Source organism: Melanotaenia boesemani, chromosome 15 (assembly GCF_017639745.1).
Source record: "Melanotaenia boesemani isolate fMelBoe1 chromosome 15, fMelBoe1.pri, whole genome shotgun sequence".
Lineage (NCBI taxonomy): Eukaryota > Metazoa > Chordata > Actinopteri > Atheriniformes > Melanotaeniidae > Melanotaenia > Melanotaenia boesemani.
In genome coordinates, this window is record NC_055696.1 from 27,331,290 (window position 1) to 27,349,415 (window position 18,126).

General features: G+C 41.2%; 1 protein-coding gene across 1 annotated transcript in view; it reads right to left on the reverse strand.

The window, feature by feature from the left end:
• The window catches only part of rad51d (RAD51 paralog D), a 54,823-nt gene that overhangs the window by 1,680 nt on the left and 35,017 nt on the right, over window positions 1-18,126 (reverse strand). The window contains exons 4-10 of the mRNA XM_042008268.1: window positions 5,765-5,846; window positions 5,483-5,617; window positions 5,317-5,412; window positions 5,117-5,207; window positions 3,641-3,711; window positions 2,440-2,607; window positions 216-347 (exon numbers count right to left, since the gene is read on the reverse strand). Of these exons, the coding sequence (XP_041864202.1) occupies window positions 252-347; window positions 2,440-2,607; window positions 3,641-3,711; window positions 5,117-5,207; window positions 5,317-5,412; window positions 5,483-5,617; window positions 5,765-5,846 (739 nt within the window). The 3' untranslated portion in view covers window positions 216-251. The remainder of the gene's footprint in view (window positions 1-215; window positions 348-2,439; window positions 2,608-3,640; window positions 3,712-5,116; window positions 5,208-5,316; window positions 5,413-5,482; window positions 5,618-5,764; window positions 5,847-18,126) is intronic.

Sequence of the window (18,126 nt, forward strand, 5' to 3'; positions counted from 1 at the left end):
ACTGGAGACCAGCAGAAATGAATAGAAGTTCCACACAGCTGTCAGACTTGTTACTGGACAACATCCAGTAATTTGACTTAAATATTCCTCTGACTCCAGTCAGTTAACAAGCAGCTGATAACAGGCAATGATTCCTCACTTCTGAAGCTAATAACTGAAACAGCCAATCAGAAGATTGCAAAGACTGACCTACAATGGTATTTAGCAAAACGCACCTTGGGTCTGTGACAGAGGACTACGGCCTGTCCTCATCAGGAATCGGTCTCATCCAGTTTCCTCTTTCCCGAGGACCCTTCCTCACTTCGGCTCCACCACTGCAGGTCAAACTGCTCTCTGATGTGACAGGACTGGGGCGTAGAGCAGAAAATATGTCATCAGTAATCACTAGAAACAGTTTTTATTATTTTACAGGTTTACTAGTACTGAACATACTGAGCTGTAGTTGTGAGTTGTTTTATTGTAGTTGGTGTTCTAGAGAAAAACCCAGAGACAGCATTAACGATGGCTGTAGCCACTGGAACTGCTTGTTTCCACCTCATCGGTTATGCATAACATGAAGCAGTGGTCATCTCATTGTAAACGTGTTTTACCACACGTGTTCTGGGATATAACAACTCCATAAGGAACTATGGCTTTGTTTCCATGGACACAAGTATTCAGATTTAAAGCCTGATCGGAATAAAAATGCTTGATGTAAGTTGGACGATTCTGATCCGATCACACTCGGACGGGTGGGTAATGCCGACTGTTTAGATATCACAATGTGGTTTAAGTAAAAGTATCCTGACATTTTAAATGATGCCGTCTCTTGGTGTAAAAAGGTATCCATGTTTGTTGTTTATTTTTTGTTTCCAATGGGAGGAATGCTGTTGAAGAATTCCACTGCCAGGTTTGTAGTGGAACCTCCCGGATGAAGGCCAGTGGGCTGAAACGCGTTACTGTGCATGCCTGCTACATCACCTACATGGCTTGTACAGCACGGTTTACTCAGTAAAGTTTATTAAAAAAGACAGTTACGTCTAGTGGAAGACAGGACCGAAACAGAACTGATCAGTATGTAATACAAATACACTGCTTGAGATATGTGGTCGACCCCATGGACTCTTTTAAAAAGCAATTGAAGACTTATTTTATTCAGGAAAGTTTTTGGTTGATGCTTGTTATTTATTTTATGCTATTATTATCCATTTTCTTCCTCTTATCCGGGGTTGGGTTGTGGGGGCAGCTGCCTAAGCCGGGAAGCCCAGACTTCCCTCTCCCCGGCCACATTTGCCAGCTCGTCCAGGCAGGATCCTGAGGCGTTCCTAGGCCAGCTGAGAGATGTAGTCCGTCCAGCGTGTCCTGGGTCTTCCTCGGGGCCTCCTTCTGGTGGGATGTGCCTGGAACACCTCACCACGGAGGCATTCTAACCAGATGCCCGAGCCACATCATCTGGTTCCTCTTGATGCGGAGGAGCAGCAACTCTACTCTGAGCCCCTCCCAGATCACCGAGCTTCTCACCCTATCTCGAAAGCAGAGACTAGGTGCAATAAAATGGCTGCAATAAAACACCCTGCAGAGTTTTCTCCGTAAGGTGTTTTATTGCAGCCATTTTATGTTCAACACTTTGTGATTTTTATCTGTGAAAAGTGCTTTATGAATAAACTTTACTTAATTTATATGTAAACACATGATCGGAATAAGAGTTCAGGTCTGATCAGATCCAACTGAAGACATTTTGCACACGTAAACATGGATCACATAGCTGGACTGCTAAGCAATGAAAATACTCTGAAAACATCTCACACTTTGGTTTGTTTGATCACCACTTTGTTGGTTGGAAGTATGTGAGCCTGTAAACATCATGTACATCAGACTCCAGAACATCTCTGGCTAGTCTCACCTTTCAGTTGACAGACCAGATGTTGCCATGGCTACGCCCATTTCTTAACTACCATTTGTGGTAAAATCTCTGGAATATTTAGATAAAGCTGGAAGAATTATTGTTTATAAAAGTGGAACAAAAGGAAAATCTGAGTTAAAGCTCTGAGGGGAATGAGGACTGAGCTTTCATAGGTAATAATCAGTAAAAGCAGAGGCAAATATCAGCTTCCTTCATGAGTTACAGAGGTCAAGTCCATCTTAACTCGAGAGGTCTTTCAAGGCTCTGCATTTACACAAATCCTTTGGCCAATTCTGGATTCTTGTTGTGGATGTTGGCTCTAAGTGTTCTACATGTAAATGAGAAGCATGAGTAATTATTTACAGCCTGCCTTTATGAATTAGAATAAAACTGCTGAATTTTCTCAGAAATCTTGCCAGGAGATGTTTTTAAATCAGTGGTGTCTTTATCAAACCAGCCCGTGGGCAGCCGACTTCACGGTCTCCATATCAACGACATGTTTTGACAACAGCAGAAGTGCTAGACAGTGATGGTGGAGTCAGGGCGGCCTGGAGTACCTGTCTGGAAGACTTGATCAGAGTCGCAGAGCGCAGACCGGAGTGGCCGACAGACGCTGCCGTCTCAACCAGCTCCAGCAGGATCCGGGTTCTGGGAATGTGGCTCCATGAGACACCGAGTCCTGGCTGCACTTCCCCACTGCCACTTCTCGTTACGTGGTTTGTTACCTGCGGGCCCAGACATCATCTTGTTTCTTTTTCTTTCTCAAGAGATTAATTTCTCCTTTTGTTTCATGAGTAAATATGGCTTGTCAGAGCTAATACATTTTTTCCCTCAAATGGGACATTAACCCTTAAATACTGGATGTTTTCCAGGCATTTATATCCTGTCCATGAGGTTTACAATCCAGCCACTAAATGTAGTTTTTATTCAGAGACTGTATCTAGTAAATCCACAGTGATCCATGATAACACCATTATTTATCACATTTTCATCATTAAAAGATCACTATCACTATGTTGCTAAGAGACCTCTATTAAGACCTGAAGATGATGATGAAGCCACTTCCTGTCAAACTTTCCACCAATAAGAGAGCTTAGATTGACGGTAATGTCCAATCAGGAGCATCCAAAGATCAACCAGTGAGCAGAAAGTTCTATGTGTGTCTGAAAAGAAGAAAAATAATGCTCCTCTATGGCTGGAATAAAGCCAAGAAGATGTTTTGATGCACAATGGCACCAAAAAGCAGCTGAGTTGGAGTTGGTTTAGTGAGGATAGAAGGTAAATAGTAGCAGAAATAACTGAAAATGAGGAAAAAGTGTAAATATGTAAATAGTTTCTGTTGTGTGTTTGTTTTAATGCAATATTTTTTCTCCAGAAAGCCAAGACTTGAGAGAATGATGTGCTGATGAGAAAATGCTTGGTCACTGTTGATCTGTGTGTTATTTCTACAAAGTTCTGTTAGTAATAAATTCTGCTTTCTTCTTCTATTTGGCCTTTATGCTGCTGTCAATACATTCATTTAACAAAGAAGCAGAATAAAAACAGTAAAAAAAATTTGTTCTTAGTTTTTAGGGGTACTAAGGCAACCAGATTATCTGACAAAGCCGGCTTTGAGACACTTTCACTACGACCCAAACAGAAGTGGTAAATGTTTGATATTCATATCAGGTCTGAAAGTACAAGCAAGAAGAAAAGGAGTTTGTGGGAAATGCATCTAGCATTCAGAACAGTGCACATCAAGGACAGTGTCATCCTTACCAGAGCGGCTACGTTGAAGTCCTTTGCCATCGTCTTAAGAACTCCTGCTACTTGTATCATCAAGGACATGCCTGGAAGCGGCGAAGTTGAGGAGAGGTCGGATCATGAACAGAATACAGTCAGCATATTTAAGTCAAATTTCCTTAGCTACAGAAGCAGCTGCTACAAATACTGTTTAATATTGTTAAAGTTGTTTTATTTGAACCCTGTAAAATGTGTGTAGCAGTAAGGTGCACTGAGATCATTTAGGCTGATTATCCCCTAGCCATGGAATTATGGGAGGAAGATTTTTTTATGTTCACTGTATTTGACTGTGAAAGATGTGTTGTGTTACGTTTGGAAAGTCAACCACCAGATTTATACCATAGACTCTCTGCAGGAAACTCAAGGCCTTTTTGTAGAAATAACATCAGTCACAAAATCACAAACCTGCCCCGTCATGTTTGCCGTTAGTTTAAATATGGACAGTGTAGTTAGAGAGGGCGTGTTTTAGTCAGATTTTTTTCATGGTTAGGGTTAGCATGATGATGCCTTACTGTTGGGATAGTATTGGGCAGGTGATGAGGAGTCTTTAATAAGAGGATTCCACATATTAAAAAGCTGCAATTCACAGTTTCATGTTGAAGGAAATGTTTTGGATACAGCCATGATTTAAAAACATAAAAACTGAAATGAAGTTTGTTTCAGGGTGAAACTAAAAACTGGATCCACAGCTTCTACAGACTGTCCTGGTCACCTCCCTGGCCTGTCATGGCAGGTCCAGCAGCAGGCTATGAGCTGTCAGATGGACAACAGAACCACAGACTCCCGCTGGTTGAATAGGAGACAGTATATTACAGAATAACAGGGAAACATGTAGAACGGCACATCGCTAACCACAGAATGATCGACTGAACCACTGAGCTCATTCTCTTTGTCTTTAAACTCCAGATTAGAAAAACAATGTGAAGTGAATTTACACAAACTTTTTCATCACTCTGTAGGCATTTCTCTTTTACCAGCCATGTTAAGGCGCGGAGAAAAGAAACAAACCAGTATAACTGAAGACAAACATGTCAGAGCTCTAGCTAAAGCAGCACCCGTCACTGCACATCCAGCAGCTTTTTACCTTTTAATCATTCTGGGTTTCTGATGCTCTTCCACTGGTTTTTTTTTTGTATCTTGGGGCACTGAGTGGATGTTTGATTAGATCTTACTTCTGGAGCTTTCTACGAACCAGCTGGCAGCAATAAAGCTGAATTAAATTCAGTCAGATTAAAGACTTCAATTATTTTGAGTCTCAGGAGTTAAAACAGTTTTCATTAAATAGACCCAGAATATTTGGAGCTCCTTTTGATGTGGCTGCACAAATCTTACTGTTAAAGCCCAAATGCCTTCCTTCCATAAATTTCCTTCTTTCTATATATTCCTACAGGTCCATCGCTGCAGGTGTGAACACAGCTTAAGGCACGATGAACTCGTAGAAAGAGATATCACCTTCATTTTGTCTGCCTCCCAGTAGAGGAGAGATAACAGCTGACACAGAGTCCACGATCACCGCCTTGACAGAGCCACCGCCAACAGACGCCTGATACGAAATGTGATAAAATTAGATTGTTGAAAATCTGATCCCTCTTTCTGAGATTCCTCTCAGGTGCACGTGGCTGACTTTTTGTAAAATAAAGTTGCAAACAAACCTGCTGAAGCCCCCCACTGCAGAGACTGTACAGACAGTCGAGCAGGGCGTAGACGTCAAACAAATGGAAGATGTGAATCCTCTGAAGGGCCTCCATCTTGAAAGCAAAAGTTTCTCGTGTTAACATGCTTTCTGTTGTTTTTTTTAAACTGAAATTTCCAGCTCACCTGCTTGTCTGCATCTCTGGTTTCAGTTTGAAGCATCTGCAGCAAGCGGCTGGCGCTCAGCCCTCCCGTCGTATCGATATATATCACATTCTGTTTCAGTTGGTAAGAAACGTGCACGGCAACACCGAAACACACCTGAAAGACATGAGCACAGGCGGTCGGAGATTCTCAAACAAGTCAGGAAAGGAATATTTCAGCCTGAGAGAATTTGCTGTTCTGCAAGAAAAGAAGGAATTTATGAGGCTGGAATGATCAGTGATAGAGAGAAAAGGAAATGCTCACCTGAGATTTTCCACTTCCCGGGCCTCCTGACAGCTCTGTTATCTCTCCAGTGTACAAGCCTGAATCCAGCAGTTTATCTAAGCTGCAAGAAACAAGGTGCGACTCATTACTCACAACTGCCATCGGGTGTAATAAACTATTAGCTTCAAGTGTAACCACAGAGCCGACGAAGGCTGCGGTAAAGTAAACACACCACACGCTCAGTTTGCATTAGTTTCCACACTTTTTCTGGGATGTCAAGCCAATTCCTGATTTCACTTGTTTGATTACATCTTTTCAGGCCCGGCTCTTTTCAAATCCAGTCCATGGAGAATATTTGTCTTTTCATTTATCTGTTTGCTGAGGAGGGAACTGTGTCTGTGTGTGTGAGAGAGTTAGTGTTTATTAGACATTACTTAATAGAAACATATTAAGGGTTGATGCTGATCAGCTGCAACATTAAAACCTGTCTAATACTGTGTAGTGGGTGTATTCATGGATCAGTAGTCAGTAGGGGGGTAGAGACGTCATGGTTCAGGAGTTGATCTGGTGCATCTCATCTATAGCATGGTCTCCAACAGTGAGCCTGTTTACATGCTTACCTGAAATCTGAAATTATTCTGATTTCTGGAGTTATCAGATTATTGTTTTTATAAATGGATTTCATTCTATACAATCAATACAAACCTAAATCTCAAACACTTCAATAACAAAAGAGCAGAAAGAAGAAAAATCTTACATATAATCTAAATAATCATCATTTAAATAGTTATATAAAATAAAAATATAATATAATCTTTAACCAAAAATATAATGAAATGTAACTAAAAACAGCTGCAAGCTAACATGCTGCTGATTTTCACCAGATACTAAATTTTTCATTCAATCATATCCACATCACCACAGAGCAAAACATCTTTGATTTAGATAAAAAAAAATTTTTTTTTAACCCAGATTGTTCCACAAACACACGTACACATTAACACACCACCCCAACACTTTCAGTTTTATAAATATCTCACATTCTTTTAAATTATTATGGCTGTGTCTATTTTTAAATCTGTTTTGGATACTGATGGTAAACATTACATATGAGCTTTATATGTACCTGCAGGACGCTGTAATCAACTAAAACCTTTTATCTTAATGACTAACTTTGCAAATAATGGACTTGATGGATCTCTATATCTGCTTCTGCTAAAGAGTCGCATAATTTTATTTTGTAAAAAGAAAACTGGATAAATGAATGTTTCACATGCAACTCCCCAAATTTCATCACAAAGAGTCAGATATGAAACAACAGAAGAATTATATAATTTTGTTCATTATTGCCATTATTTACTTTAACATTGGAATAGTTTTTGCCAATTATGCAACTTCCGTGATATATTTTCATCAACAGTAACACCCACAAACTCTAATACCTTCTATATACAACTGAATTTTAATCTTTGAATATTTATTGATAAATATTATGACATATGACTTATCATGATTTAGGGATAATTTATTTACATTAAACTACTGTTTCATTTTCATCAGATGTTTCCGGACCACCTCTTTCTCCCGCATTAATAAAAGTTGTATTATTTGCAAACAAAATGCATTTCACAGTTTACATATAATAACATGATGATTCGTGATTCATCAGTCTCAGGACTGACCCTTGAGGTTCCCCAGCATTATATTGCATATATCTGATTTTATATTATCTATCTAAACATAACGTTTTGTTTTTTAAATAACTTGTAATCAAATGAAGCGCTACCCCTCTGACACCATATTTTCAAAACCTTTAAAGAATGTTAGATGTAGTGTAAAATGCTTTTTTGAGGTCAATAAAAATGATAAAGCAATCCATTTTCTCATCTATTGCAGTGAATACTTCACCTGTTAATTCCATTAATGCCACTGATGTTGGGTGACTGGCCCTGAATATAAAATATAAAATATTTTTTCTGTCAGGGAAATTGTCCACCAGCTTTTCTAACGTCATGTAGACTGCATAATCTGAGTACGCTTTATCAGATAAAGGCAGTTATTTGATGATCATAAGTAAGGGATAATGCCCGGCGAGGTGTCCATTATCATAAATTTATGGGCAATCCGGAGGCGCGAACCGTCCGACGCAAAGCGTTGGACTATTAGCTCTTTTGGTCACACCAGACCATAGTGCTTCCTTACCCCTCCACGATTCGGTTGCACTACCCTTGTCGCGTCACCACGGCGTTTCGAGCACCGAGTGTTAGCACACCAACTAATTTCTCGGCCTCCTAACGGTTAGCACACCAGCTAGCTGCCTCGACTCCCTGCCTGCACACCAGCTTGTGAGGAATGTAGGCTAAAACCCCTCATACCAGAGGGCTTGGAGACTCTGGGGCTCGTCCCTGTCGCTGCGGGAACAAAATATCAAGCAGAGACCAACACCAAGTCTACTTGAGTTGCCTGGGGCTGGAACACGCCCGACTGGCCATCAATGTTTCTGGCTCGTGTCAACACTGTGAAGAGTCTCCGCAGACGGCTAGCCCGCCAGGTTAGCCTGTCTAGACAGGACCCCTATCTCCCCTCCGCCGGTGCTGAGGTTGAAGAGGAGGAGAAGGGAGCTGCTGCGGCAGTGGTACCGGAGGCTGGCGCCAGCTGGAGCTCCCAGCTCGACGTAGCCGCGGATCCCACGCCGGAGGAAGACGTCCTGGACTTGGACTACGGGGAAGACGGAGATGTCGCCTCAAACCTCCTCATTTCAGAGGATGAAGAGGAGGACGACGTCTTCATCACTCCTACCCATGCTGCACAGCACGGCCGCCCAACTGGCCGTTCCCTGGCCCGCGGTTGTAGCTGAGACCACCAGATCCCTCTACAGAGGGAAGAGATTGCCCTTGGCCAAGAGTGCAACGAAGCAACTTCTCCCCGTCTTCCCAGAGCTGTTGGATGAGGTGGCACGTTCATGGAAGGACCGCCCTTACAGCAGCAGAAGCCCGATTCCCGGGTCTCGTCCCTTGATTGTGAGGTGATCAAGAGCCTGGGCCTGCTCCGCATGCCTCCGATGGAGCCACTCATTGCAGCCCACCTCCACCCCCGGCTGTCGGCAGTGTCCTCCAGGAGTCCCAGCTTGCCGTCTAAGTTTGACCGTTTTCAGTCGGCCCTGACCGAGAAGGCTTATAAGGCAGTGGCGCTTTTGGCCCGGGTGCTTACACAGGATCCAGAAATTCCGGTCAACACTGACTTATGCCTCCATGTCCAACGCTGTGTGATTCAGGACTTCACGGCAGCTGTTTCTCAGCTTTCGCATTTAAAGATACCCAAACAGCCAAGGCCCCAGTCCACCCCACCTCCTCTGCCCGGTCGGGCCGGCTGGTCCAAGAAGCCCTCGGCTCCTGTTGCAGCTCCGCCGGCTCCGTCCGCACAAGCTGCTACCTTCCAGGCCAGGAAGAAGAAACGGGCGGCCTGACAGCCCCACATCTCGTCAGTGCAGCTAGATGCACCCACAAACCCCCAGGTGGGAGGACTGGGCCGCACACGCAGCCCCACCCTGGGTGTTAAGGACGATTTTGAGGGGATACAGGTTGCAGTCCGCCACCGCTCCCCCTCTTTTCGCCAGCATTTTGCATTCCCAGGCTCAAGGGGAGTCACCTCACGTTTTACAGGGGGAAATCAGCTCCCTGTTAAAAAAGGGAGCAATTTGTGTTGTACCTTCTGCACAGTATCAGAGTGGTTTTTACTCCAGTATTTTCTGGCGTGAAGGTTTTCAGGATGTGTCTCGGGCTTTTTCGTCCAGGGAAATCGGTCCAATTCAGGCTGTGAACTCAATTGCTCAAACTGATGGCGTCCGCCATTCTCGTTTTCCGGCTCGGTCGCCTTCACATGAGGGATTTTCAGCTTTGGGTGGCCTCATGCAGACTGGACCCCGTGCGTCATGGCGCACACAGGGCGCGGATCACTGCTGCGTGTGCCAGGACGCAGCAGTGCTTTCTCCATGGCAAAAGTGTACTTGGCAGCTATTGCTGCCTGTCACGTGGGGTTTGGAAAGCAAACAGCGAGTCAGCACCCGTTGGTCTGCCGCTTTTTGAAGGGTGCACGCAGGCTTCATCCTGTGTCCAGACCGCTGGTACCACCGTGGCTGTGGTTCTGGAGGGGCTTAAGGGCCCTCCCTTTGAGCCACTGGAGGGGGCAGGTTTAAAACACGTTTCCGTCAAGACTGTGTTGTTGCTAGCTCTGGCGTCAGCTAAGCGGGTCAGCGAAAGCAAAGGGCTTTCGGTGCACCCGACATGTGCCCTGTTTTTCCCGGGCGGTGTGAGAATGATTTTGAGGCCCAACCCGGCTTTTGTGCCTAAGGTGGTGGTCTCATGTTCTCCTATTGGTCTTGTGGCTTTCCCTGCCTCGTCAGGAGAATCGCGATCACATGCCTTGTGTCCAGTGCATGCGGTGCGCACTTACGTGGATAGGACTAGGAGTCTCAGGCGGAGCGATCAGTTGTTTGTCTCCTGGACTGGTCCTCATAAGGGAAAACCTGTCACGAAGCAGCGCCAAAGCGATTGCTTTGGCCTATACGGGTCAGGGTTTGCAGCCTCCTGGGGGGGCTTGCGGGCACATTCGACTTGGGGCATGGCTGCTTCCTGGGCCCTATTCAGAGGGGTCTCTGTTCAGGACATCTGTGCGGCGGCGAGTTGGTCCTCACCTTTGTCCGTTTCTATATGCTGGACGTCTCCGCTCTGTGCGTGGCACGCGCAGTCTTGCTGTCCTGTCCGGATTGGAGTTCTTTTCCCGGTGGGTTGGTGGACGCTAGATAAGCTTGTCTGGCAATACGGGAGCTACCACATCCCATAGTGAGACATCGAGCGGAATATTATGAAAGAGAACTTTAGGTTATTTACATAACCTCGGTTCTCTGAGTAATATGAGCGAGATGTCTCACCAGACAACCCTTCTTGCTGGGGCGAGTGAGAAGAGGTGCTTATCTTGAATCAGCTGGTTCCGTCCGCATGAGCTATTTAAGGCAGATGGCACTACATGATGCGGACGGGTACGTTAACACGTTCATCAGCCAATCAGGGTTGGCGTAATAAGATTAATGCTTCTGAGGGCTGCAGAGAGGCTTGCATCCCGTAGTAAGACACCTCACTCATATTACTAAGAGAACCGGGGTTATGCAAATAACCTAAAGTTATGTGCAATGAACTGTAAAACAAAAAATTCAGTGGATGGTAGAGGTACCACATGTTTCTAAACTGAATCAAATTAAATTGAACAGGATAATATTTTGCTTATCCCCATTAAATACATTTTAAATAATATATAATCTAAGTAACAGAGATGTCTTATGCACAAGATGTGAAGGAGTTTTGCAGCAGAATCTTGGATGGATGATAAATCTATTGTAAACTCATGGTGGATCTATTGGAACAACTTGGAACCTATAAAATAAGTTTATTTAAAAAAGCAGAGCTCTTTTTTAGACCATATCTCTACCAGAGTCCAACTGAAACCCACGTGTGGCTGCCAAACAAATTGTTTTCCATACTGTTGATACTAACTATAATGAAATGCTGCATATTTAACAGAATAATAAGTGTGGAAATGGACTCTGAGCTGCCTGAATGAAAATATCTCAACAGCAATTCAACGTTTTACAAAGAAATTCACATTCATGGTCCTGTGAGCCAGCAGGATGCCTGAAACGAGATTGTGTGGGCTGATCTAACCCACTGAATTTTATAACTTTTAGCTTTAACCATTTAATCTGTCTCCTTAACCAGTACAGCCTGAAGACAATAAAACAAAATGTTTTGCCAACTGAAAGCAACTGCCCCAGAATATATACTTCCACTATCAATATACCACCCAGTGGGAGACAAAAGGTCTGTTTAAGATCAACAATCGTTGTTAGTCTGTTCTGGCTTCTGTGTTGCTACAGAGGTCAATCTACCCTGAGCATCACCTCCATACAAGCAGGGTATTTTATGCCCAACCTCCTCCAAACCACTGTATCCAGTTTTAAGTGTTCACAGCACATGAACCTTGAGATGTAAATCAGCAACATGCGTTAGTTTCCGACTGAGCAGAGGAAATATATATATATATATATTTATTTATTTTTTTTTTACACAAAAAACCAATACTAAGCCAAATGCAACACTAAAATGAACACTTTCAGGTCAGAAAAAAATCAAAGACTGAATTCATGCTTAAGTCGCATTTGGAACTTCTTCATCTGCTCCAAGGACATCGGAGTGTGTCTGTTTTTCAACTGAATATAACCATTCTGCTTCAAAAATAACAGAAATAATAAAGAGATATCGCCATGTAGTTCAAGCAGACCACACTTCTAGATCTTCTTTGACCAATCTTCACTTTCAGGAAAGCACCTACAATCAAAGATATGGTCATGTATAAAAAGTTGTCTCAAAGAAGAAAAACATGGTTAACAATATCAGGCATGTACAGATGTGGAAATTGTGCTTGTTGCAACAACACAACACTAAATCCTTTTGTCATCCATATACTGGGAAGAAAATTCCAAGCTACTATGTCCCTGTGGGTTGGCATATGTTGGACAAACCAAACATCTGAAACAACGCATATCAGAACATGAAACAGCAATCCACACAGGTAATAAGGATTATGCTACTGCTAAGCATTATGCTGAAAGAAACCACAGCTCACCATCTTCACTGAGGTTCTGTGGAATCAGGAGGGTGGAGACATCAACAAGAGCAGGTGTTCTTTTGAAGAAACTGGCCCAAAGAGACACGTACTAGATATTTACACTAAATACTATGATGCCAAATGGACTTAATGATTTCAGTCTTAGATGTTTTCTGGCCTTAGAGGCAAAAGTGATATGTAACTAGGAGTGGTTTGTAGGATGTGATTAAGAGGATTGGACAATGACTAATTAGTTGAAGTTGACACCTGTGTAGCATTTGGAGGTGTTGTATTTATTCTGAGACTGACCGTGTCAGAACACGCAAGTGTACTTTTACCTGTGATGTGAGCCAAAAACAACAACTCAGTGTGAGTATTTTGTTCTCCTTTATCTGGATACTGAGATGTGCACCCTTTTTCTTTTCAATTTTTGCAATAGTTCAACATCTTGGTGCCGAGAATGAATTCTTCTACTGCATCTCAGTTCTCTGCAGCTTTTAGTAACTTTGCACTTTGTGTAAGAAAATATTGTAATGACTTAAGTCTGGATGAATTTCTAACTGTTTTCAATACAACTTGACCAGATGTTTTGGATTCAGTAGCTCCTCTTAGAATTAAACGTTCCAAACCAATGACAGATCCATGGCTGAATGAAACCACACGCTAGTGTTAATTTCATTAACGAAAACTAAACACAAATATTTTCAATGCACACTTTTCACCGGATGAAAACTAGACGAGACTAAAACCCTCATTAATAAACAATAGCTGGGACTAAATCTGAATGCAATTTCGTGGACTAATAAAGATGAGACGAAAATGTAGTTCACTAAATAAAAACTGGGCTAAAATCTATGGACATTTAGTTCACGAACAAAGACGGCACGAAAACTATATTATATTACTATATGATGAGATTTTGTCTCCTCCTCTTCCGTCACTCACACACACCCCCTTTCAAACCTGCAGTGGGCAGATTTACAAACACGTGGGACAGACAGGAGGTGGCTTCATGGTGATAAGTTAAAAGTAAAACATTATGGGCCATGCTTTGCACGGAGCCCAAGAAAAAGAGAGGACCTGATATAAAAAAAAACATTTTCGCTACACTTAAGTGGAGAAAAAAACCTTATACTTGATTTTAGACGAAGGGAAGGAATGTGATCTGGAAATGTAGCTGGAAAAACAACAAACCTGAAGAGACATGTCGCAGTTCACCACAAAGACATCGTGGTAAGCTAACAAAGAGTTAGGTGGTAGTTGTTTATAACGTAACATTAAACCACTGGCTGTAATGTTCCAACAATAACGTTAAACCGACCACAAACTAATGCTGGCTAACTTACTAGCTTCGTAGCTTCTAGCCACTTGTTAGAATTGTGTGTGAAGTTGAATTTATGCTACCTTAGATACGTTTTACTGGTCAGGCAACTATGTTTTCAGTTGGATTGCAAGTTTAATTAAAGCAGACAAAAGTATAAGCTAATCTAACACCTGGGCAGCTACACATGGATGCAAACTAAAAACTGAAACATAATCTAGATAAAATAAAATAATACGCCACACTTAATTCAAAACAACTTTAACCTACATTTTCATACATGAAATAGCCTAAATGTGGTATAAAAATAAGTAAAATTGTCTGTGTTTTGAATGTCTGGGGACGCCATAGTTTTGTGATATCAAAATGGGGTTCCAAGCTTAAAAAGGTTGGGAACCACTGCTCTAGGAGTTTGCATCCTAGTGTATTTATTTGGTGACATAAAATGCTTTTCTGTTTGTCTTCAGGTTAACATCACAAGGACATTTGATTTGAGTTGGCATAAATATTAATATACAAACACAAAAATGCCTGCAATTATTTCTGCATAAAATAGGATAGTTATGTTTTAAGTATGAGTTTTAAATGGATTGTTAAGTGTAGTTTAAGAATGTTAAACTACATTTAACAATGTTCTACTAACTACTAACAATATTATCTGCTGACAAAAAAAGGAAAAGGGTAAAATGATTGTCCTGACTAAAACTAGACAGTTGACAGTTTTTGTTGACTAAAACTAGACAAATAAAATGATGTTTTCTTGGACTAAAATAAAAACTAAAACGCTCGACTTATAGTCGACTAAGACTTCACCAAATAAAAATGGGATGAGGTTGTGATAAAAACTAACAAGCACGATTGAAACTGGAGTAAAACTGAGAATAAATTTAAAAATGGCTGATAAAAAGAAAGTATAAAGTATAAAAAAGATGATTTTCAAATCTCTTTGGAGATTCTTCACGACAGTTTAAGTGCATACCAAAGGGCTGTTAAAACTGACAAATAAATCTTATATTAAATAATTCAAATAAACCTCAGGCCCCTTTTAAGACTCTTAATTCTGTTTTAAATTCATGCGCGCCCAGCAGCATTGTACCTTCTTAAATGCTCTTTGATGGAGTTCTTGCATTTTTTAGAACTAAGATTGCTTCAGTCAGGTCTCCTTCTTCATGCTGTCTTTTAGATCCTCCATCTTCCTCGATTTGTCCTTTTAGCTTTGAACATTCTAAGCAGGTGTCTCATCTTTGAGATTTTTAAACACCTGAGGTCCCTAACTGTCCTCTGGACAGTGTTCCTTCTCGGCTTTTTAAGGATGTTTTTAACAGCATAGGGCCATGTGTTGTTGACCTGATTAATGAATTTCTGAGGTCTGGCTGTGTTCCAGCTGCCTTCTAACATGCTGTTGTGTAGCATCTCGTCAAAAAGAGAAATCTTGACACCTCTATTCTCTCAAAATTACAGACCAATCTCTAAACTTCCTTTCTTGTCAAAGATTTTAGAGAAGTCAGTTTATAACCGGCTGCAGTCATACCTTGATTTTAATTGTATTTCTGAAAAATTTCAGTCTAGTTTTAAACGGTTTCATAGCATAGAAACTGCTGTTGAGAGTTTTTAATGATCTGCACATGTGTGTTGATTAGGGCTGCACAATTATTCAGATTTTGATCATGATTTTGGTGGCCACAGTTAAATTAACCTGATCGTCAATGATATTTACATAAAAAATGCGAGCTCTGCTGCATGCATCTCTCATCACACACATTCTCAACCAGTAGTCTGCAAACCACCAGGGTGCGAACGCAAGGCCAAGGCTTCATTAAGCTGCCTAATTAACAAGGGCGCACACCTTTTACAGTCAGCAGCTAGTTGTCATTGTTGCCAACTTAGCGATATTTATCTCGCTATATCCAGTGAGTTTTCACTCGCCTCTAGCAACTTTTTTTTTTTTTTTTTTTCTTTCAAAAAAGCGACCAGCAACAAATCTAGCGACTTTTACTGGTGATATTGGAGACTTCTGGAGACTGACGTGAAAGAGCATATAGTTTACTCTTCAATCCAAAAGCACTCAGAAGAGGCTTGGTCCTCACGCAGCAGGGCTGTGTTCAGAGAGGATCGCCTCTGGTTCATGACCAGGCTGAAAATGAAACGTACAAAGCTGCTGCTGGACGATCCTGCGATGGCATAAAGTCAGATATTAATGTTTATTAATGAAGAGTGTGGACATAAATATGTCCATAAATATATGGACATGTTGCAGACTCCTAATCAAAAAAACAATAAAAAAACAAACAATTTAATAAAATTAAACTTAAAAAACAAAGACAATATTGACTGAATAATTAAATTTTTTTGTTGTTCTAAACATTTTTAGGTTGTTTTAGTCAATTTTTGCCTTTCTCGCGACATCCCTCTCCACAGTAGCATCCATTACAACTATATATACTAGTGATGGGATGTTCAGCTCTTATCTTTTGGCTCCCGTACGGCTCTTTATTTAGAATCTTTTGTAGCCCCATAATTTACATTAACGTCTCAAAAATTAATGGTAAATGTATTTTTTGCATTATTTATCATCTATTCTAATTTAAAGTTTAATTTCTCCCTAAAATTCTTGCCACACAGTTTGTTTATAATTGGTGCAATAAAAATACATGTTTTTCCAAACAGTGAATAATCGTGATTAATAATCGTGATTACAATATTGATCAAAATAATCGTGATTATTATTTTGGTCATAGTCGTGCAGCCCTACTGTTGACTGTGGTAGCTCTGCTGCTCTGGTTCTTCTACATCAGCCTTCGATACAGCTGATCATCAAATCTTGGTATCTCGTCTTGACATGTGTTGGCATTAACGGTGTGGCTCTGAAGTGGTTCTATTCTATTCTATTCTATTCTACAGTCATTTAGCAGACGCTTTTATCCAAAGCGACTTACATTTGAGAGTAAGAACAACACAAGCATGAATTCAAACAAGATGGGACGTCATAATTAAGTGATAGTCATATCACTCGTATCTGGCAGACAGGAGTTTTTCTGCCTGTCAGCACCAATTTTCCTCGGCAGCATCACCACTTAGTTGTGGTGTCCCACAGGGCTCCATTCTGGGTCCAATTCTTTTTTCCTTATATATGCTCCCACTGGGTTCCATTTTAGGGAGCATTGCATTGCCTTCCATTGTTTTGCTGACGCCCTACAAATCTACCTGTACAGACGAGGTCTGGTGGATCTACAGACACTCTGTTGAACTGTCTTGTGGAAGTTCATTCATGGTTTGGGAAAAAGTTCCTTTTTTTAAACAAAGACAAGACAGAAATAATTGTTTTTGGTCAGTCTCACTTATTGGATGGTCATGTCAGTGTACTTGGCCCACTATCTCAGCACTGTAAGCACTTTATGAGAAACCTTAGTGTGATTCTTGATTCTGATTTTAAAATTGATAAATAAATAAGCTCTGTGGTCAAATCTAGTTTCTTTCATTTACGGCTCCTGAGCAGGGGAAAATCATATCTCCCTTTCAAAGGTAGAATTATTCATGCTTTTATCACCTGCCATTTGGATTATTGTAACTCTCTATTTTGGGATTGATCAGTCATTGCTGTCTTCTGACAGGGAGAAAATGATGCTAGCACAGCACTCCAATGTTGCTTCACTTCACTGGCTTCCTCTACAGTACGGAATCCAGTTTAAGATTTTATTACTTGTTTTTAAAAGTCTCAGTAGCACAGCACCACCTTAGTTAGATCTTTTGATCGTTTACAGTCCTGTCAGAGAACTGAGATCAACAAACCAGCTGCTCTTAAAAGTTCCTAAGCAGGTTGAAAGGCAGAGGTGGCAGAGCTTTTTCTGTCGCTGCTCCCAAACTCTGGAACAGTCTGCCTTTTGACATTAGATCAGCACAGAGCATTGAGCATTTTAAATCATTATTAAAAACACACCTTTTCACACTGGCTTTTCCGCCAGCTTGGGCATTTAATTTTTATTGTATTTATGTTATGTGTTTTACGTTATTGTATATTATTTTATTGTTGTATTTTGTTTTATGAGAGATATTGGTTTATTTTATTTTAATGATGGCCTAGGCATTTTATCTGCTTTGCTTTGTACAGCACTTTGGTCAGCTGAGGTTGTTTTTAAAAGTGCTTTATAAATAAATTTGACTGGAATTAATTGATGACATAGCTGACATGTAGTGCAGTGAGGAATGATAGGTAAATCCTAAACACTGTTCTGCTTGACATGCCTTAGTTTATCTTATACTTCCTTTCCAAGATCTTTAAATAGTCTCAGATGTTGTTTTCAGCCTTTTCAGCTGCTGTTCTATCTTTTTTCTTTTTGTTATGCAGGTTTTATCCAGAACTGAGTTGAGAGGTGAGCTGGGGTGCCCAGGGTTACAGAGGTACAGAAATCCAGCCATGTTC